This window comes from Rhipicephalus sanguineus, chromosome 3 (assembly GCF_013339695.2).
Source record: "Rhipicephalus sanguineus isolate Rsan-2018 chromosome 3, BIME_Rsan_1.4, whole genome shotgun sequence".
Lineage (NCBI taxonomy): Eukaryota > Metazoa > Arthropoda > Arachnida > Ixodida > Ixodidae > Rhipicephalus > Rhipicephalus sanguineus.
Genome location: NC_051178.1, coordinates 199495884 through 199518627, shown reverse-complemented (window position 1 = coordinate 199518627; position 22744 = coordinate 199495884). Strand labels below are relative to the sequence as shown.

General features: G+C 47.7%; 1 protein-coding gene across 1 annotated transcript; it reads left to right on the top strand.

Annotated features, from left to right (window-relative positions):
- Window positions 1-2513: 2513 nt before the first annotated feature.
- On the top strand, window positions 2514-22394 carry LOC119386245 (phospholipid-transporting ATPase ABCA3-like). Its single transcript, XM_049414271.1, has 15 exons — window positions 2514-2802; window positions 3505-3747; window positions 4877-4971; window positions 5634-5795; window positions 7453-7696; window positions 8669-8836; window positions 10192-10400; window positions 11184-11364; window positions 12454-12608; window positions 14730-14957; window positions 16825-16972; window positions 17598-17847; window positions 18413-18477; window positions 19538-19975; window positions 21928-22394. Exons 1-15 carry the CDS (start codon window positions 2514-2516, stop codon window positions 22392-22394), a joined length of 3342 nt encoding a protein of 1113 aa, XP_049270228.1.
- Window positions 22395-22744: the final 350 nt, after the last annotated feature.

The following is a 22744-nucleotide window of genomic DNA, read 5'->3' as shown; positions in this document are numbered from 1 at the left end:
GGGCCCGGTGTGCCACCCCCTGACTACGCCACTGCATGCAGATGCCAGAAGAGAGTAGCTCACCATCAATCGAACGTTACTGGTGAGCTACTCTGGGGATCTCGTTTGCCGTGTGGGAAGAATTAATGTCAAAGGGCGCTGTTCTACGTGGCTGCATAGTTGGCCTGAACGAATTCGCCCCCCCCCCCCCTCTCGAATAACACTCCTTCCTGCAGTGAACTACACTAACTTTGCTGGAAAAGATCTTATGCGACAGGATACTTCACCTTTTCGGTTCGCTATGGTCAGCGATATTGAAAACTACATACCAAATTTCTATTTGCTCGGCTGTTTTTGCCTCGATCTGTTGAACAGATTACGCGTGCTATCCGAGTTATAAGCGTGTCACGCACGAGAGCGAAATCGAAGATTTATTAAAATAATAAGTGTTTACTGGTATACCTTGAAGGCATGTGGCATGATCTTTGGCATTGCACAAAACAGAAGCGTAGAACTCTGTTGATAAACTTGGTATAAGGCAATGCTATCAAGCCTATTTTTAAATTAGTTGCAAAAAATGCTGCTAATGCTGCGTTGCAGCGAGCGTACCCTTAAAATACTGTATACTTGGTGAGAAATGGTTCCAGCAAAAAAAAAAAAAAAAAAGAAAGCAGATCCCGCGCATTGAGGGAGTCGATTTTATGCGAGCCTTAGGTCTACATACATACTGCGTTGCAGTAGCATGCGCTTTAAAAATTCCGGGATGTGCTATTTCTAATTAAACGAACATAAAGCACCGTGCCGAGGTAGTTTCAATAAGAGTGCACCAGTGCAGAAACCGAACCCCAGCTGTTTACGCGCTGGAAACGCCAAAAAAAGAACTGTTTGTCGGAACACAGAAAAATATTTGGAAATTCATTGCAACGTTGCGAATATTAGAGACAAGAAATAGGAAATGAAACAATTAAGTAGTGATATCAATCATGCACCTTACCTACCGCACGCCGATTCGCCCGTGCGTGCGGCTCCTGGCGTTCCGAATCAAGACGTCGCGCACAACTTGTATTACACATATCAACCAGTTGAACAGCAAGCACGGTGCGCAAGCAAGCTATGCGTCAGCGATCATTCGAAGGACGCGATGTTGAATGTTTTCGATGTTGTTCGATAACGTTCTCGAGTGCAGTGAACCTCAACACCGACTGCAAAGCTAGCGCAAACAGTCAAGATTCACCAAATGTCGAAGTAAATGGCATCTCGCACGATGTCACTGCGCTAATGCAACTATGTTTACAGCTCCGGACCTAGCGAACACACCCGGGCGTGACACGAAAAGAGACCGATGAAGCCATGAAGAGAGTTCGTGAGCACATGGCAACATTCGCCGTACGTTTCATTAGTTACACCGCTAACCGCGCAGTCGATCCATACCTGTCGATGACTCGAAATCACTTCTAATATCCTCTTGAAGAAACACACACACATAATGCCGTTCTGCCGAGCGTAACACTGCACTGAGGCTAAAAGATCGGTCACTTCTCAACACACGCTAGCAATGCGCCGGACGGTCTGGAAGGGACATGGCCGCCGCCACCCAATGTTGCCGGCGTGCAGCCTACCTTTGCGGTACTCTGATTTTCCAGTGACTCTAGATGAGGACTGCTCGAAGCGCCACCACCCGCATCATTCGGTAAGCGTGCTCGCTCTCCTCCGCGGACGGCAGACTAGCCAATATTCTAGGGACCCTAGTGAATCTGTTCGCCCTCGTTACGCTTCGTACATCATGCACGTGTCTTCGTACAAGACGCTAAGCCTGGTCAAGAACAGTCGCAAAAATGACGAGCTAACAAAGCGCAGACGACGCTGTAACCCACGTGCACTCGTACATCAGCGGCGCCGATCACAACAAGCGCCAGCCGCGGGAGCTAGACGTGACTGCAGCGCCACTAGTTCTCACGACCGCCACGCGGACCGCCTCTCCGGCGGAGCTTTTAAACTGAGTTTGTTCTAGTAACGTTGCCACTGCGCATGCGCCTACTCTCTCTCTCACTCTTCTCCTTTACGCAGGTGTTCGGTCGCCTTCTCTCCTCCCCCGCGCTGCTGCCGCGCAAGTCTAGAGGGTGTTGTGCCGCGGCGCAGCCTCTCCTCTCACGTGACGCAGCCACCCCGCAGCCAAATACAGCCTGTAACCCACTCTCTCCTCTCCCTCCCCCATTTCATGTGTATATAAGCGCGTGCGCTCGGTCGGCTTCCGTCATTCTCGCTTCGCTCCCGTTCAGATGAGTTGTAACGTCAACGTCGGCGCCACTCGTTCACTCAGCGCTAATGGAAAGCAACGCACAAACACAACGTAATCATAACACAAACTCTAAATACAAATCTCAGACACTAACGGAAACGCCGAGTGAACGTAACGGAAACTTGGTGTGCGCCCCCAATGCTGCTTCGCATCCCCTCATGGTTCCCTTGAGTGGGAGATGGTGTAATTTTTTTTTTTTTGTAATACTCGCACGCACCTTGCGCAGGTTGTGCAGATGAGCCTGGTGGTATGGAGGGACCTGGTGGTGTACCGCGTGCGCCGGCGCCTGCTGGTCAGTGTGCTAGAGCTGAGCGCACCGGTGCTCCTGTTGGCTCTGTTCTGGTTCTCGTCGGCTGCCCTCCCGGACATAAGAAGGGTGCGATTAGACGCCGGAGCAGCTGGACCACGCCGAGACCCCTGCGACGCGCCCTACAAGGGACACAGGCTCGCCTTCGCGCCGAAGACGAGTCCTTACGCTCGGGAGGTGCTGCTCAGGGCATTCCCGGAGCTCGCGGCAGCCAAGGGTGAGGGCGCATATTGCTAGCTCAAGCACAGTAAAGATCCCCCTGGTACTTGAGTGCGAAGGGTGTTTGATAAGTCATTACCATCATCATCAGCCTGACTGCGCCACTGCAGGGTAAAGACCTCTCCCATATTTCGCCAATCAACCCAGTCCTGTGCTTGCTGCGCCCACTTACCTTTCTGCCGGTTGATAAATGTATATATACATATATAGCTCCACCCATAACGCAATGCAGTGACGCGATATCAAGAAAGCATCTGTGCAGTAAGCATTGTACGGTTTCGTTTAGTATCTCATCGAGCCAACACCGAAAGACGGGCGCGAACAATGATTCTAGAAGAAAAACTCATTTATTTTGCTCTTTATTGTTAAGTTAGTAAAGTTTTGTTTTTGCATTTCATGTTAGCTTCAATTTTACTTCCATAGTATTTTTTTTTTTTCACTTTGTAACTAATACAAGATTGCGAGAGTAACCATGTGACCCACATCTCTACACTCAACCGTACTTGCTCTTGTAGAGCGCAGCAATGTTGCATGTAGGCACGAATCAATGAATGGACCCGAAATTTGCGAGTCGTACTGATTGAACAGCGTATCAACGGCGTCAGCACTAACAATGAGCACATACATGATCGAAATACAGCGCATGCATGATCGCCCTTTAAAAACAACGAACGCAGCGTGCTTCTTTGCATGCGCGCAGAGCTGGCCGGCTTCGACGATAGGGATCACGTTCTCAAGGAAGCGAGGTCCGGCGCACTTGATGCCGCCGTGGCAGTGCTGTTTGACGACATCGAAAAGGCTAGCGGCGCCTCTGGGGCCCTGAACGCTCCCGGGGACCTCAACTACACGCTGCTGTTCGACGAGACGCTGCCTCCTCAGCGATTCACCTTCCGGTGTCCTGGACCGCGAGTGATCGACGATGACTTGGAGGAAATGCTTGCAAGTACGCGTCGACGAGTATTTGAGTGCCTTGCGCAGATATCGCGAGTTGTACCCTCGCAGACAGCCGCACATTCGCGAAAGGGGCGCTGCGGTGTAGGTTGCAGTAAAGTCCCTTAATATATAGAAAGTAGCGACACTCTCCTCCATATCCTCTCCAAAGTGTCCAACCCTCCTCTCCCAAGTGTCCAAACCTTATCTATATCCTCTCCCAAACGGCCACCGTGCGGGCGCCGCCCCTATAACCCGGCTCGCGCCACTTTCCTATCAAGAATGCTATGTCACGCTGATAACGCGCGCGTTGTCCGGGCGACGGCTCGTGAAGCGGGGAGGTGGAAGGCGGGAGAGAAGGGTGCTCGGCGTGGCGGCTCGGTTAAAAGAAAGACGGTACTTTCCCAAAAATATCCAGGGACTTTAGGTTGCAGTACTGAGCGTACGTGGCGGAGACGAAGCAGACAAGATGAATATATGACAAAGCAAGAAGGTGAAAACAAATCTGCCCTTCACAAAGGTCGGGCTGTGTGAGAATGCAGATTTCGAGGAAAGGTGTTTCTTTCTTTTTTTGCACAACGCGTGTCGAAATAGTGCAGGAACTATTGGACATAAGTGTCCGAGATGGAAGAGCATACGTACACAGCCAGTGTCGCTGTGGTATGTCTGACCAAAGCCATTCAAAGGGGGCGGTCATGTGACACAATTTAGGCTTGCTTGACTGTAGTGAAGCGAACGTTTAGGGATACAATGAATTTTTTTTTTCATGAACATAGTGTGAACACGGTATCAACGCGGAACCAGAAACGTTTACAAGCGTGCCTCTCAGGGCTGGTACTCCGCCGCCAACTACCTCAATACCGCCAACAGTCGGCACTTCAATGGCCGAAAAACACTATTGCGCAATGCCTAATCTATTACGCCACAATGCATAGTGCACACACATTTGGACACATGCGCGTGTGAACGATGCGGACAGAGGCGCATCGCGACGCCTTCGTTCGCTACATTGAAATGTTCCGTGGGAGATGAGACATACAAGATTACCAAAAGCAAAAGCTGTTCATTTACATTTCCTACCTGCTGGAATCGAGCAGGAGCCTCTCGTGAAGGAGCCCGACATTATTACAACTTTGTTACAGGTACTGTGTGGCCTGTTCAATGTCGACTGAATCGAGCCCACTTGGACCTGTATGCCGAAACGAGGAAAATAGAGCCGAAGCCCCCCGTGATAAAGGTATGTAATATTTCCAACATCGAAAACGTGACCGAGCAGACGACATCTTGTGAACTCGGGTTATTTATTATTTATTTATTTATTTATTTATTTATTATTTATTTATTTATTTATTTATTTATTTATTTATTTATTTACTTCAAGGTGCCTTACAGGCCTCAAAGGAATCATTGAGTAAGGGAGGCATCACAGAACAAATGACAGCATAAAACCGACACATGAGAGCAAAAAAAAAAAGTTAACATTAGTAACATGTTTGCAAAACAGTGTTACAAATGAAACTAAATGGGAAGGTGGTGTTAAGAATAGTCAGAAAAAGAAAGAAAAATACAGTTCAGGGTAACATAAAAAACGGCGAATCGCTCGCACATAAGAAAACAGCATAAAAAAATCCGTACATATCTCGTGCACATAATCATACAACGTGTATGTCACAAAAATGTTCTTGCAAAGCCGTTCTAAAGTTAAGAGAAATAGGGAAAAAAACTTACACGAAGAATGCTCAGAGCGGAAAAAAAGGAACAGTCCGTGATATAGTGAATATGGTGTACGAAAGAGCAGCAGAAGTATGCCGTAATATATCCTAACTGCATCCTTAGTTAAACAATCGTCTTCATAGGCTAATGTGCGGTACGCCTCTTTGTTTCTGCTTGTCCCGCCAGGTTCGCATGAAGCGCTTCCCGCTACCGGCGATGGAGACGGACGTGGGGGCATGCCAGCCACTCTACCCTTGGTTCGCGATGTTCTTCTTCGAGATCGGCTTTCTGCCGCTTTGTCTTAACTACCTGTACCGCTTCGTCGAGGAGAAAATCAATGACAAAAGGGTGCGTGGCCAGGCGACCTAACTTAGCCTGACCTAACATAACCGAAGTTAACCTAATATAGCATAAATCGCTGAAGACAACGTTTCGACATGCAGACTTGTCTGGGGCCCAAGTCTGCTTGTCGAAACATCGGCTCCAGCGACAACCCTGTTCGAGAATTTTTCATAGCACAGCGTAGTATAGTATAGTATAGTATAGTATAGTATAGTATAGTATAGTATAGTATAGTATAGTATAGTATAGTATAGTATAGTATAGTATAGTATAGTATAGTATAGTATAGTATAGTATAGTATAGCACAGTATAGTATAGTATAGTATAGTATAGTATAACAAATAGAGCGTATAGTATACCTTAGCACATAGCATATCTCATAGCATAACTGAGCGATTGGACGCATTAATATTACTGAGGCGGCGCTGGAGCTGGAAGCACGGTTTGCTTCGCCTGTTTGTCAATTGTTGGGTTACGTCGTAACATGTGGCGGTGTAGTCGTATATCGTTATCACGTTTTCAGACACTCAGGAGTGTTTGCACGAGATTGAGAGATGTTCTGTATGGACTGCGAGACGCCTGGACGAGTAGGTAAGATTTCTCGGAGCCAGACGAATTATTGATATTGCCGGTGTGTTTCACTACGACAGGTAACGACCAATGTTATCGAAAAAAATGAATGCCCTCAGAGTGATAAGCTAACAAAATTTGTGTACACACACTTCTGGCTAAGTAATCGAACGGGCGAGCTTAACAACAGACGTGCAAGCAACGACTCTAAAGTTCAGCATTTTCTTTGTTTGTTCGAAAATAGGAAAAGTCGTGCAACCGGCTTCAGTGTTGCGGTATATACTATATTGTATGGTCAGGAAGTCAGTAGCATCGAAACATGTTAGGGAAAAACCAATTCAGGCAGTTGTCCGTGTATAAATGCGAGAAAAATCAATGGATTGAGACGTCACAACAGCGGATTTTCTACATTAGCCATTATTTAGGCAACACTAGCCAGCATAGCCAATACTAGTAGTATACGAGTAAATACGGTAGGGCCAGATCATCCACCACCGCCCTTCACAAGTGGCTTGAGGAATACGCTAAGACAGCTCTCGCATGTAAAACCCAGAGCCGCATTCTGTCCCCAGAAAATTAAAGGGCCTCTAAACTACCTGCGATGTTTATTTAACATTTCAAGTAAACATGTTATCGCGTTCAGAATGCCGTCGCGATCAACATCGCCAAACGCGGCAGCGCGATGAGCTGCGGGCGCACCACGAAAAAAAAAAAAAATCTCGTGCTCCCCTCCGGGCCTTTCCGGTATCTCCAGCGTTGGTAGTGACGTCACCAGCCGCATCTGGTCATGTGAAGGAGCGTAGCGAAGGAAAGAGCGGAACAAGCGAGGGCAACATTTAGACCTTCAAACGCGTCTAACTCCACTATTCATCATTTCAAAAAAAAATTCTCGCGGCTACGTGTTCGTTGTAGACTCGTGCACAGCTGCAACACCGCAGCTAAATTTCGACCTCTGGGTGGTTTAGGAAAAGCCTAGGCATCGATTTCAACAAGCATTTTGCAATAATTAGATAGGCGTAGTTCATATCGCACCACCTTTCCACGAAATGTGCACTTTATTGAGCCAACCGATGCTTGCTGATATCCCTGCAGGAGTGGATGCTTATCCAAGGCATCCGCAACGGCGCCTTCCTGTGCGGCAAGGGCCTGGCTTGCTTTGTGTTCGCCTCGTTGCCCTGCCTGGTCGCCATGTCTGTGCTTACGTGGCCCCAACCCGAGTTGCTGTTTACAGCGCTGATCTACTCTGAACCGACCGTGCTTCTCGCCACCATCTTCCTGCCCTACGTTGCGAAGCTGGCCGCGTCCTGCGTGCTCTTCGGCACGCTCTTCATGAATAGTACGCGAGTTATCCTGAGGATACGTGGACTTTTGCGGCCGACAATGAGCATGAGCGTTCTATAATCGCTAGTTTGTGGCCTTTAGGCCCACGAATCGCGTTTACAAAAGTGCAACAGACCTTCTCCTTATATTAGTCGACAAAGCCTGCTCTTATCTGAAGGTATTCATAAAGTCTCTAGCCGGAGTAAATATTTATCCTAGAGTTTCTTGCTTTGCTCTGTGCTTGTTCTTGACGGTTGCGTGAAATCTGTAGATCATTTTAAAGCAGAAGTAGATGGCAGGTCTGTTCTTATCAGACTATTCCTGATCCATTTTCTTCGTAACTAATCAATTGCGAAATACACATAGAAGTCGTGTAACCGTAACCACTATCATCACCATGCACGGTGCTACAGTGGTTACGATGCTCGGCTGCTGACCCGAAGGTCGCTGTTTCAATACCAGCCGCGGCGGTCGCATATTGATGGAGCCGAAATGCTAGTGTACTGTGCGATATCAGTGCACGTGAAAGAACACCAGATGGTCGAAATTTCCGGAGCCCTCCACTACGGCGTGCCACATAATCATATCGTCGTTTTGGCATTTAAAACTCCACAAGTTGTTATTATCCCAATGAACGTTTACCATTAAAAGAGATAGTCCGACGACGTCGTGGAAGAAGCACTGTTCTGTGCAGACAAAACATATGAAATGCTTGTGATATCCTAATAATACAATTGTTGGGGCTTTACGTCTCAAATTTACGGTATCATTATGAGGAACGCCGAAGTGGAGGGCTCCGGAAATCTTGACCATCCGGTGTTCTTTAATGTGCACCTAAATCAAGGTACACGGGCCTCTCGGATTTGGCCCGGGTTCTATCCCGCGACCTTCGGGTCAGAAGTCGAGCACTATAACAACAGCAGCACCGTCGCGGGTCTAGTGGGATTCTGTGTGCATCATGCCCACCACCTCGGCACAAAACTCGCAGGATGGTTTTGCGCCCACGCCTTCACACTCTGGTGGCTCGTGGGAGCCATTGTTGCCCTGGACTTCGAGGCGGAGTTCAGCGACCTCTACCGTTTCGTGTTGTGCCTGTTCATGCCCAACTTCTGGCTCACGATCGCCGTGCGTGCCATATGGAACTGCGAACGGAGAGGTACATTGTGCGTTCAGTCAATTACATAGCAAACAACGCATAGGGCGACTATACAGCTGACCTGCAGGACGATACTTTCGACAGTGTTCTTACGCGGCTCTCTGCATTGTCGCTAGGCAGGTACACTCAAAGAACGGAAATATATAATAATTGTTGGGGTTTAACATCCTAAAACCATGCTTTGATTATGGGAGACGCCGTAGCGGAGGGCTCCGGAAATTTTGACCATCTATTCTTTAATATGCACCTAAATCCAAGTACACGGGAAGAACGAAAAGAACGCTGAAAACCTCGTGTGCACAAATAATCGCGCGTTTCACATTAGCTTAGTCAGCACGTCGTAGTTCCGTGACCGGCAGGTGTGTCAAGCGCACTGTTTTGCTCTTTGTTATTGTGTTTTTCTTTATTTTTATTTTTATTTGCTATTTTCGGCTTTGTTATATATTCCATGTACGAGCTAGGTTATTCTTTTTTTTTCTCTGTATATAATCATCTGTATTTATAACGTTTGAAATTTTTAAATCCTTATCAATGGCTTCGCAAACCAGCAACGTGAGGCATACCAAAATGTCAATCCCAATCCGCAACTGGATTCTTAAACGCTACGCTTGTGAGCAAGAACAGAGGCTTACCAACTGCGATAACAAATTCGATTTGCAATGGTGCTCGGACAAGTTACAAGTTTACAAAGAAAAAAAATCGTTAGTTCAGCCACTGCTACACCCGAATGTGAAACCAGGGCCGAGCACATTCGTGACGGCACTGTCGTTCGTACAGGGTCATTCACGCCTAAGGTGAACACCTCATCAGTATTCAAGGCCTCACAGAAATTGATATTCAATACATAATTAGGAAAATCATTATTGTGCTTGTCGACATGATTACACGTCTCATAAGGGACATTGCCCACGTGAAATAGAATAGGCGTTGTAGTTTTACCGACTTGGATACTAATGGGATGCTTACCTTAGGTGGTGTCGACCCTGTAACACCAGGCATCACACTTGTGAAGAGCAAGTCAAGCGGTCGGCTTCTGAAAGACGCCAACGCATATTACAGCAGTTGCGTTTGAGTTTTCTACTTTAAGAGCGCGCGGTAGCGCGCATGAGACATCGTGGTGCATTACAGTACACGCCGCGGCGTCGGCCTGTACTTTACCTGCCGAGCGCCTACGGTTGATTCGGTCACCTGACCGCTCTAGACAAGCGTCGCGCGCACTGCGCAAGGTCAAAATAGGAAGCGTCCATGAATTTTTCGGGAAAATGCAGCCGCAGTGAGCTCAGACAAGTTTCGAAGCGTACGTTCGATTAGTCAGTCGGGAAGCACGCTCGCCAACTAAACGCGTTCGCCCGCAGGTGTGGGCATCTATTGGGCGAATCTAGGCGATATGGGTGGCTGGCCAGTGATGGTGTCGTCGCCGCTGTCGCTGGTTCTGCTGGTGGCGCTGGTGTGGTACCTCGACTCCGTATGGCCCTGGCCCGAGAGGATGCGCCGCAAGAACGTCCAGTTCGTGTTTCAGGACGAGTTCTGGCAGGATTCGCCGGACGCTGCCAACCAGCGTCAGGTGACGATCCTTCTATTAACTTGTAGCGAGGGAAGGATTAAATTGTAATTGATTGGGGGATAGTACATGCCACGTGTATGCGGTATATCCGATGTAGGGGACCATTGAACACTCTGTGGGAAACTCCTGGGTCATCGAAGCAAAATCTCACTGGGTCTCTGATGCATTCGCTTAAGACGACTGGAAGGCGAAACCATGTTGTTGTTCTTTCTATTCTCAGTCCATGTGTTAATCCTCCCCAGCCCCCCTCCGAAAGAATTCTGCACCTTACGTGGTTTTGCACTGCCTCCGTGATCGGCCCAACTTTGACCAAGCGACGGTGTCATGAGATGACGCCATCATGTGACGTCATGTTATGTGATGTCATGATGCCGTCTTACGGTGACGTCATACCGCCATGATTTCTTTTTTAAATTGCTCGTGTTGACGCCGATGCCGCCGACGCCGACGGTCAATCTACGCGTTTGATGAGGCATCTAAGGCTTTCGCCTTAAAGTTACGCTTTTGAAGTTCAGTAGGCCGAAATGAGACGCAACCATTCTGGTAACTTGATTGATAAAAATAATTACTCTCAAAAAGAACAGCAGAAGACACGATATACGGCGGAAGAATGATATGCCTTCACTGATATCCGTCTTGCATTTTCATGCTTTATTCCACGCTATTATTAATCTGCCGCGCCGTTTAGCAAGAACAACTAATACCGAAGAGACCGATATCGGTGATGCACCTTAATATTATTTTACACGAGTTGTGAATGCATACCGATCACGATTCTCGCAGGCGCCCGAAAAGCACTGCTGCAATCCGGCAGGCGAGCCTGTAGTAAGCATGGTGGACGTCGCGAAACGTGTGGGCGATATTCAGATGCAGCACTTGTCCATCGACTTCATCCGCAATCGCATCACGGTTATCTTTGGTCACAGCGGTTCCGGCAAGAGTACACTCGTCAAGATGATTTGTGGTACGTCGCAACACTTGGATGTGTGACGAAGACACGAAGTGCGGTGGGAATGAAAGCTGAATTGAGGGATCGTAAGTGCAAAACGTGTTAACAAAGCTGCCGACAGCTGTCTAGCAGGACTTACTTTTTATGGTAGGTTGCTGATGCATGGTGTGTGCTGCCGGTTACGATTTCTGAGCATCATCAATCTGTGGCCTCGTTCTAAACTAGAAAGCGTAGCATGATGTTATAGTTTGGTTTGGTATGGTACAGTATAGTATGGTATAATGTGGTTTGGCTTGAAAGGAAAAAAAAGTGCCCACCTCCTAAGAGTTATACGGAGCTAACTTGCCCTTTTGGATGACTATACGCATTTGAATTAGTGAAGCTTCCTCAACCTTGCAGATGTTGCATTGTATCATGATGGTGGTCTGCTTGGCCAGTTGGTGCAACATATTGCAAATGTATGACCGGAGGACAACAGCCTCATACATTTACAGGCTCATTATATTCCGCTCATACAATTACAAAATGTGGCATATATAGCACGTTATCGTACGCTGTGAGCTCTATGTTGCTGCATAGTAAAGTACGGCATAGTGTGCAACGTCATGGTCTGGCATGCGATAAGGCCTTGTATCAAGACCTCGTAGTGCAGCCTTATGTTGTAGAGCGTTAAGTTGATCGGTACGGTGTAGCATAAATCAGAATGATATAGCTACCATGTGAAAGTATGATATAGCATCGTGCGTGAAAATTACTATACATGTACGTCAAGTGTGCTCTCAGGAATGAAATATTGATGTATAAATGTCTTTTCACTCGTCACGTCAGACTCGCTGAAATTGACGATACGGTAATGCATAGTAACACCAATCCCAAGGACCAGGTCATGATTATCGAACGCAGATACATTTCGAATATAGCGTTAATTTGTGCTCAGGATGTTTGCATGCTGCCGGATACACATGCATTACTCGAACGCACGAATCGGGAAATGATTGGTTCTGCCGCATAGCGGGTCTTGGTGAAACAAAGCACGCTTTACAGGAGCTTCATAAAAAAAAAATGTCGTTAAGTGAAAACAGTTAACGTCGTTTATCATCGCAGGAATTCTGCGCCCGGATGACGGCAACATCTACGTCCACGACGTCAGCGTTCAATACTCGCTTTCCGAGACGCGGTCTTTCATCAGCTACTGCGCTGAGAACAGCACACTGTTCGACTTCATGACGGTCCAGGAGCATATTCAGCTGTCGAAGCTGGTAAACCTCAACTGGCATTCTTAAAAATTATGCGTATAGCGTGTATATATAGGGTTGTACCAAATGTAGGTTCCCACTGAGCTAAAACTTTGAGGGGAGGTGCTAGGCTAAATCCGACAACAGTGCCGTGCGCAGTGGTTCCCACTCTCTCGAGCCCGCCTGTCCGCAATTCGCTACGTCGCTCAGTGTTCGCTTGGCAGCCGTCAGAGATGGAAGTGTTGACCACCGCTCCCGCCAAGTGCGAGGTTCGAGCAGTAATCCGAAGTTACCGCCCGTGGAGATTCATCGGCAACTGACTGAGGTTTATGGTGAAGAGTGCAGGTCCGTTCAGCACGTCCGCAAATGGTGCAGGGCTTTTGCTGAGGGTCGCACGGAAGTTCACGATGAAGAACGAAGTGGAAGGCCGCCGGTTTCGGATGCGATTGTCCAGAAGATCAACAGTCAGCTGCTCAAAGATCGGAGGGTCACTGTCCATGAACTTGTTGAACGCATTCCTGAGGATTCCCACGGCACATTTGAAAGAACTTTAACAGAAACGTTGAGTTTCCGCAAGTTGTGTGCTCGCTGGGTCCCCCGGATGCTGACTGACGGACACAAGGAGCAACGCCTTGACTGCTCGCAAGCTTCTTCAACAATGTGAGGGGGAGGCAACAAGGAGAAGTTGTTGGACTCTATAGTCACGGGAGAAGAAACGTGGATGTTTCGTTACCGCCGAAACAAAAACACAATCTCGTCAGTGAAAAATTGAACAAACTCCGGCGAGCAATTCAGAATTGCCGGAGAGGACGACTGAGGGAGGGAGTAGCGCTTCTTCACGACAACGCTCGACCCCACGTCGCTCGTCAAACACAGGAGCTTGTGAAGAAATTTGGGTGGACTGTTCTGCCCCTTCCCCCGTACATCCCGGAGTTAGCCCCCAGCGATTATCACCTCTTCCCCAAGGTAAAGGAACACTTAGGTGGCAAACGCTTCAAGAGTGACAATGAAGCGCAAGCAGAGGTCACACGCTTCAACGGGTTGGCGGGAGACTTCTTCAACTTAGGAATACAAAAGTAGGGCACCGTCTTCAAAAGTGTGCCGAAAAAATGGAGACTATGTTGAAAAATAGACAAAAGTGTAAGCTTTTCAACGATTTATAAATTAATGTCAATACACAATGTCTTCTATTTGTAAAAAATATGAGAACCTTACTTTTGTTACAACCCTCGTAGTACCGCAGTGAAGAGGCAACCAGTTGAAAAGCCGACGCGAAGCCATCGTGCTTGCGCGCACACTCCGAAGGCGTAGACATGCATGCTTTATTTCTGACTTCGCGAAGCTCGCGGAGTTCTAACGTCGCGACATGGCAAAAACGGGCTATTGCGAGGACAACGATTTGCATGCAGGACAGAGCGAGTGGAATTGGTAGTTTAATAAATTACAATTAATTAATTAGTTAATTAATTAAATAATTAATTAATTGAATTATACAAAGTAATCAACAATTCGCAACCTTTTTCGTAAGTCACAATCCGCGCTGTTCATTTTATTCTATAATCGAAACGTCAGCACCGTAAAAACATGTCAGAAGTTACCGCAGACGCATACACAAAATGCGCGCATTTTCGCTCTGCTTAACGCTATCAGCCCCGGAAAATTTCTCGATTTCTCGAGACCAGTTATAAACAATTATTTACGGACAAAATTTTCGCTGGCGATTTGGGAGTAAATGCGAGAGAAAGATGTAAGACCTTACGCCGCACTTATGTTTCTCTTGACGTCACTTACCACTTCCGTCACGTGATGTTCGGGTACATAACTTCTGGCTTTAATCACTTATCCTAGGCAACTTACTGTTATAGTTGACGTCTGGTTTTTACAGTGTACTTAAGCTATTTTCTATCTAGACTTCACTTCCATTACACTCTGAGTCAATGTACTCGATTAATAGTAATTAGCGTTTACTTATTTTCAATCGCCTCTATAGTAGCAGTTAACAAACACTACACAGCAGTGCTGGGTATTATGCAAAAATGTATGGTAGGCGTTATTCACACAGCAGGCTTCAGACAAAACTATATATTTATATATGTTCATTTCACCCGCCCTAATGCATTAAAACACGCGCTGTGGGTCACCCAGCTGAACGCGTCGAGCCCTTCTCCGGCTTCGCGGCGCGAAGTGGACATAGCGTTCCTCCTGAAGAGCTTGCGGCTGTCCGACTACGCGAACACCGTCATCAGCACTCTCGCCGAGGGCGTCAGACGCAAGGTGGCTCTCGCCGTGGCGCTGTCCCGACCCGCTGACGTGCTGGTGCTCGACGAGCCGACCTCGGGCATGGACGCCATCAGCCAGGCCGACGTGTGGAAGGCACGCTTGACGTTCGCTTTTTGTATACGTCTTTGTGCGCTATAAGCCCGCAAGCGGTAACAACGTGTAAAGTCTAAAACGATGCTGCACCGTTGGTTCGCGTTTCATGGACCGAATATGGATTAAATTAGTCCATCCGCGTTTAATTAACATTGGCCTAAACCTAAATAATTCATTGTTCTTGCATCGTACAGCTTGCAGATTGTAGACCCGCCACGGTGGTCAAGTGGTTTGGGTGCTCGACTGCTCACCCAGAGGTTGCCGAGTCGAATCCCGGTCGTGGCGGCCATATTTCGATGTAGGCGAAACGCTAGAGGCCCGTGTACTTAGATTTAGGTTCACGTTAAAGAGCACCAGTTGGTCAAAATTTCCGGAGCCCTCCACTACGCGGCGTCCCTCGTAATCATCTCGTGGTTTTGGGACGTAAAACCCTAACAATTATTGTTATGTGCAAATTGTAGAAAACGGGCGTCAGAGTAGCGATATACAACAGTTCCAGTTCATTTCTTAATAGCTTCCGTTATATTAGGCCTACAACAACTGATCGATCGAACCTCTTCGGGTTCAATAGTTGAAATGACAGTCGAGATCATGTAGTGCCTTTGCATTATACGTCGAGCGGCCTCACTTCTTAAGGAGCCATGGTTTCGACAAAGGCCAGTCGCCAACGCTTGCCGTCCGGCGAGTTGCAGCGCCCGAGCTGCAAAGCTTTTCAAGAAAACTGAATCTGTTGGATAAATGTGCTTTGCGAACGGGAAGGCAGCTGTCAGTATATCAGTTTTTCTAATAAGCGGCGATATGCGCAGGCGGGTGTAAGAAAGAACCAGAAGTCTTTGCTTACGACATGTCCGCCGTATTTAAGCGTTCTCTGACCTGAGAAAGTTAAGGAAACTGCGCACTTTGTGGACAGCCAATATTCTCTCATTTTCGCCCATCTTGCACCGTGATTTGGGTTGTTCCCGATCACTTAGTGCTTGATAGCTACCAATAAGATTTCGGCGATGGTGGTCGTTCGCCTTGTAAGGGCTGGCATGGACCTCTGCGGTGCTTACAAATGAACCCATCTATAACGAAATTGCCCATATAACGAAGCATTGTTCTCGTTTCGGCTATTCTGTCAACATCACGGTGCGCCGCATTTAGACCATTTAGAAGGCACTTATAAGCGGTGGCCTGTACGTTGAAGTATTTCGAATAGGCCTAGCCTTTTATTACAAATGCCTGTGACAGTATATAGCATGCAACAACACGCCGCGCCGGAGATTTTTATGGGATTTTGGCTTCGGTCAGTCGTAGATATTTTTGTGTAACACCTGACGGATTGATGAATTCACAGTCGTATTCTCGCTTTCCACGTGGCGTACTCAGGATGAAGTCTTGGCCAGATTGATCAAGACTTGGTAACTGCGTGCCTTAATCGCATGTCAACATCTCAATAACTAAGTGGCGCGATGTAAGCAAAAATATATTCGTCGACAAACTGTTCTCTGACACTGCTAAATCGCTCTGATGTTCTCGTCATAAAAATCAACAGCACAATTACTTATTATGCGTTTCCATGTGATAGACAAAGAAGAAGGACTATTTAATTGTGCTGGACATTCAGTGGCATTGTTTGTGCTCCTTGCCTTTCTTGCGTTTCTTTATACCATTTTTTTACGCTGAAGGTGTCAACATGTGAAGAAAAGGGAGTTCTGATAGCGCCATACGTACACAGAATGTTTCGACACTTAAGCAGCATCTCACTTGCGGCCTTTATTTTCATGTAACTTATTATTGGCGAAGGAATGTTTAAACCAGTTTAATTATTGGTAGCATATAAAATATGAAAGTATATTGCACAAGAAAAACGTTAACACTCACGCAGTTGTTGTTCGCCATGCGTCGGTCTTCAACGATCATCATGACGACAAACAAGTCGGCCGAAGTGGACGTGCTGGCTGACCGCGCAGTGGTGCTGGCACGAGGCGTCGTCCAGCTCAACGATGACGTGGACAATCTGCGCAATGACCTCAGTGAGCGGAACGTTTATGCTAACACGAAAGTTTTTTACGGCGAGGTTTCATCAAGCATTTTTTACCGACGTCGTTTCCGTGACGAAAACAACGTCACGTTCTTGAATAACCGGAAGTGGAAAACGACGGTCTGCACTTGCGATTCCTCAATTCAGCTTTCGTTCCCAACCACACTTCTCGTTATAACTCAGTTAAGCAACGCCTCTTCAACAATTTCTGGCAGAGATGGTCGAGGGAGACAAAGGCACATCGTGTCGTGCACGCATAGCACTGAGTGAAAGTCGAAGACGTGATGGAGCTTCGCTGTACGTGCAACAGGGCGCGTCGGATATGTTGCCTTTTCTTTTTTGCGTCAGACACTGCAAATTTAGCAAATTTATGCACTTGTATTTTCCTTGAAGTCCAGCAAGGCTGCAACCATTTGTACGAAGACACGGTTCCCTTTCGTGTTATGACCAATTCCTATGAAAGAGGAACTGACCTGTCGCGTGACATATTTCTGCATACTAGTGTCATCGAACGCTATTTTCTAGCGTTAATACTCTTTAGCACCAGTGATTGAAGGGCGGACCTTCAAGCGATCGAGGTTCGAGAGATTTCGCTCATAAACTGTCGACGCACGCAGGGCTGGGTTACCGTCTCTGCCTACTCCGACACGAGCTCGCTGTGGCTGCGGCTATCACCAGGCGCCTCGTTTCGCGGATGCCCAAGCTCCGGGTGCTGTCCGTGATTGGACTCGAGATCATGTTGTACATGCCCGAAGTGACCATGGCGAAGGCGCGGGAGTTTGCCCGCTCGATACGCAACGAGCAGCTCTACATGGGCATCACGCACGTCGGGGATCCCTACCGCACCATCGAAGACGGCGTCATGAGGTACGACACAACACTTTCAAAATCTACGAAATCACGGCGAGCTGACTTCGGAAGTCCATCTATCCTTCGTTACTGTGCCATTTCTGGCTGGCATTTCTCCTCTCACTACTACGATTACTTATAAGCATGGGGTGCGCGGGGTGCTCCGTTAGGGGGAACCAAGTTTCACCACATCCACACACCCCTCCCTCCCCCAATGGAGTCCGAAATAAAAGCTTCGCAATGGATGCAAAAATTAAAACGAAACGACGACGTGCTTCTCACAACGGCCTGCCTTTTGTCCCCTTCTTTCCGGCGCTAAAGGTGGGAAGTAAACAGTTCAAGTAGTGCGACATCAGGGCTCCTCGGCCGCCATTATCGTCAAAATCCTGCATGGCCATGTCTCTGCACATTTAACAATGACAGGACAGGTCCGACTGAGCAAATGTATGGGGCAGAGTTGGCACCCCCCTTAAATGAATACCCCCCCCCCCTTAATATGCGCACGCCTACGATTCTTAGTGCTACTTAATGACGCAGTTATGTTTGTACACTCTTACCAATTAACTTGCATCTTGCTTCGCAGAATTTGGGGACGTATCCACCAGCCGGACTACACAGCAACTTCCAATCCTGACCTCATGCTTGAAGGTAAAGAACACTTCAGCAAATATGCGAGGGTAGTGTGATGCGTTGGTATTGACTGCACTAAGCGCATAACGATCTAATTACGCACTTTTTTTTTTCGAAACATCTCCCGACTAGTCAAGACATTGGCATCTAAAGCCTCTTGATATACCTAGGGCGAGAAGACCATCCACTAAAGCGAAATAGGAAGGCATATTAGCGCCCTTTCTTTCTTGATCTCGTTCATGCTTCGTCATTTCCTTTCTTTTCATTTCAAGAAGCTCAGTGCCACGGGTACACGTTCACTTACAATGCAATGTAGAATATACGCATTCAGGAAAATCGGATATAGTTGTGTAACAAGTACGTTGAGCGATACCTTCAGACCATAAGAAGGAAATAAGCGTAACTTAAGGGCTCGTTTTTATTTAATGAAGACCGACAATGAAGCCAGGGTAGCTATAGGGGACGTTATTTGAAGTCTCTTAATTGTATTGTAGTAATTATGATATAAATGTATATGAACGAAAGGGAATGAATGAAGGGCTCGTTTTTTTTGTCAGTTTAACTATATACGCAATATATATATATATATATATATATATATATATATATATATATATATATATATATATATATATATATATATATATATATATATATATATATATATATATATATATATATATATATATATATATATATATATATATATATAGATGCTATAACATATACGTCGCGAATCGGTCATCCTCTGGTATTCTCATGGGTGGCGCCAGATTTTTCTACCGGAGGGGCGCCCTCTAAAATTGAGTTTCTTCAGGGGTGCGGGGAGACTGGGAACTTAGGCGCTGTGTTTTGAATATCTTTGCTCTTAGGGGGCCGGGGTGGGGTAGGCGGGGGGGGGGGGCAGGTGGAAATCTCAGGGTGGTAGGTGCCGCCCATCGCCCACCCCAACTCCCCCCGCTGGCGCCGCCCCTGGGTATTGTGATTGCCTCGCAATCAGTGTCCGCCAGTGAGCAAATATACATAACGCGTCGTCATGCGCTCGGGATGATAACGTGCTTCTCGCTATTCCGTGCAGCCCTGCGCCTGCACCTCGTGCGCCCCGAGCGCCCGCATTTCTGTGTGTCCGTATGGCATCGCTTCGTGGCCCTGTCGGCCAAGAAACTGCGGCTCTTATGGGCTTACCGGCTTATGCTGCTGTGCGCGTTTGTAGCCAACGGAGTGCTGTTCTACGTGCTCTACGAGTCGCTCACAGACCGCGTCGCACCGCTGGGCGCCAGTCGCGGCCTGGTGCGTCTCGAAGCTGCCAGCGTGGGACTCGCGGCATTCGTTCACGACTGGCGGCCGAGCCCCGAGTTTGCGGGCGTCGTGATACGGTCGCTGCTCGACGAGAGTGGCATCGACCACCAGGTTCCGCTCATGGAGGAGCCCGAGCTCTACCTGAGCTCGCTGAGCGCCCGTCAGTGGCGCCAGCAGGGGTGGGGCATTGAGATCCATGCCGGCATGCCTGGTCCAGGTGAGCTCACCAATGAGCCCATTCCTACAGAAGGAACAACTACGGAAGTCACGTTTTCTGCGTATTTTTACGTGCGTGGTAGCCTGGGCGAGTTGGTCTTATTACATGATGGAGGCGTGGAGAGCGTAGAATCAACTCGGGAAAAGGACAGAAGTGAAAAAGCACTCTCATCACCCTCGTCTGTCCTTTTGCCAAAAGTTGAACCTGAGCTGTCCGCACTATGATCGTGTATTTTTACGCGCGCCCAGAAAAGCAATACGCGAGCGCTAGGTGCACTTTTCATATTGTCCATTTTTCTCTATCCCTTTCACCCTCTGTACCTCTTTTGTTCCTTGGCGGCCATCGCCACTTGTAAGCCCCCGTGACCTATCCCGGCCTGCTGAGCACTCCTACCAATCACAATCAATTTTTATTTTCGCCGTAAACCATACACTGTTCTCGCGAAAATATGTGACCAGAGAAAACTATAGCCATAAAAAAATACGCCAAGGATGACACGGCCACCTTATCCAGCAAAGCTTGACTGAGTTATCGGATAGTCCCTCCCTGATCACAGATCGTGCCACACGGGCACGCAAGATGGCGTTAACTTCCTAATGCCTTAAGATTTAACGCCATTTGCGCGGTGCCACACGGGAAAATCAAATGGCATTCACCTTAATGCCATTCGTCACCTAACGTCTTAGATAGAATTTATTCATCTGAGAAATGCGTACTCTCGATGCCAAAGCTTGCTCAGCGCAGTACAGATAAAACATTTGAAATAGCACCTATCGTGTAAAAAATATTTCATACATGGCTTTTAACACATAGCATGTTATTTCCCAGTTGCACTATAGCGAAATTCACTTCAGAATTGCAATGGCGTCACCTGACTGGCGCCATGTCGGATTCCAGGCTTAGGATTCAATTTGAAATGGCGGAAGTTGTGGTCGGTTGCAGTGTTGTAAAAGAGAGGAACAAATTCAAGCAAATGGCACCATAATATGCTTACTTCTACATTTCACCATTCGTAAACGCACAGTAGTGTTGTTAAAATGCGCGTTTATATCTTATAATTACCCTAAAACTGCTGACTTTAACAGTACTGTTACTGACATCATGAGGTCAAATGCCATTAAATTTAGACGTGTGGCAGCTCGGCCGAAACAAAATGTCATTCAGGAACTTAATGCCTTATCTGCTGAATGTCATTTCTTGTGCCCGTGTGGCACGGGTATTACAGAGTGTTTCAATTTACCAGCTTCTGAAAATAATCACGTTAAATATTGCTTCTATTACAAGCCATTCCGTGAAGTCTTAAGAGCAAAAAAGGGGCGCAATAGAAAACGGGGACATATAAGAAGCGAACGACGACACAGGCGCACTCTTCTTTATGTCCCTGTTTTGTATTGCGCCCCTTTTTTTGCTCTTAAGATGAATCGTTACCAACTAGCCCAAATGGTTGCTTTGCTACATTACGTGAAGGTTTCGGAAATAGGTTCTGCGTGGCGGTGGCCTCACGTTGTCCCACTGCAGGTGACCGGCTTGCATATCATTTTGCGAACGTCTGATCACAGTCAATGCCTGTTTTCTACTCCTTACCAGTAGGAACGTCTGGGGCGAATAATTTATTTCGTCTGTCTTTTCACTATTACTCTACGAAAAGAAACAGCAAAGAATCATTACATTATCGCAACCCTCCGACCAACTACTTCGGTACCCGCTACGGTGGTCTGGTGTATATGGTGCTCGACTGCTGATCCGAAGGTCGCGGGATCAAATCCCGGCCACGACGGCCGCATTTCTATGGAGGTGAAATGCTCGAAGCCCGTGTACCCAGATTTAGGTGCACGTTAAGGAACACCAGATAGTCAAAATTTCCGGAGTCCTCCAATACGGCGTTCTTCATTCATATCGTGGTTTTGGGACGTAAGACCCCAACAGTTATTATTATAACTTCTTCGGTGCAGGTGGAAGCGGCCACTGGGTGACCCTGTGGTGGTCGGGCGAGCGATGGGCCACGAGCGGCGCCGCTCTCACAATGCTGCACGCCGCGCAGCTGGCCAACGCGTCGCGGGTGCGCGGTTCCCGGATCAACGCCCAGGCCGGCTCGCTGCCCAACGCTCGCTGGACGCCCAGCGCCCAGCAGGTGCTGGAACACGCCTTCAACGAAGTCCCCGTGGTGGCGTGCGTGCTTGCCGTGTCGGCTGTGCTCGCCCCAATGACCGGCCTGTTCGCCGCCATACCGTACTCGGAGTACCGCAACGGGCTGCAGCTGCTGCAGCTTATGAGCGGCCTGCTGAGTTTCGACTACTGGCTCAGCCACTTCCTCTGGGACTTCGTAGTGCTCCACGTGCTCGGCTTCTGCGTACCCGTGACGCCAGCCTGGCTCTGGTTCTTCGGCGACAGAGGCGTCCGCTTCCTGCGTGCGTTTTGAGCTCAGGCGCGAGCGCCCGCGGGCAAACTTTGTCATGATAAGAGAGTTCTAGTGCCGGGGTCCCCTAACCGTTCGGTGCCGTAACTCTTGAGTTATTTCGTATTCTCCCCGCATTTTTTTCTGTTCGCCAGCCGCCCCCGAGGAGAGTACAAAAGAATGCAAGAGCTTAAGTACGCAAGCCATTTGGGGACCCGGCACTAAAACTATTTTGTATTTGTGCCACAAGGTTCATGAAGCGCCACTTGCACGAGAAAATGATCTATCTATCTATCTATCTATCTATCTATCTATCTATCTATCTATCTATCTATCTATCTATCTATCTATCTATCTATCTATCTATCTATCTA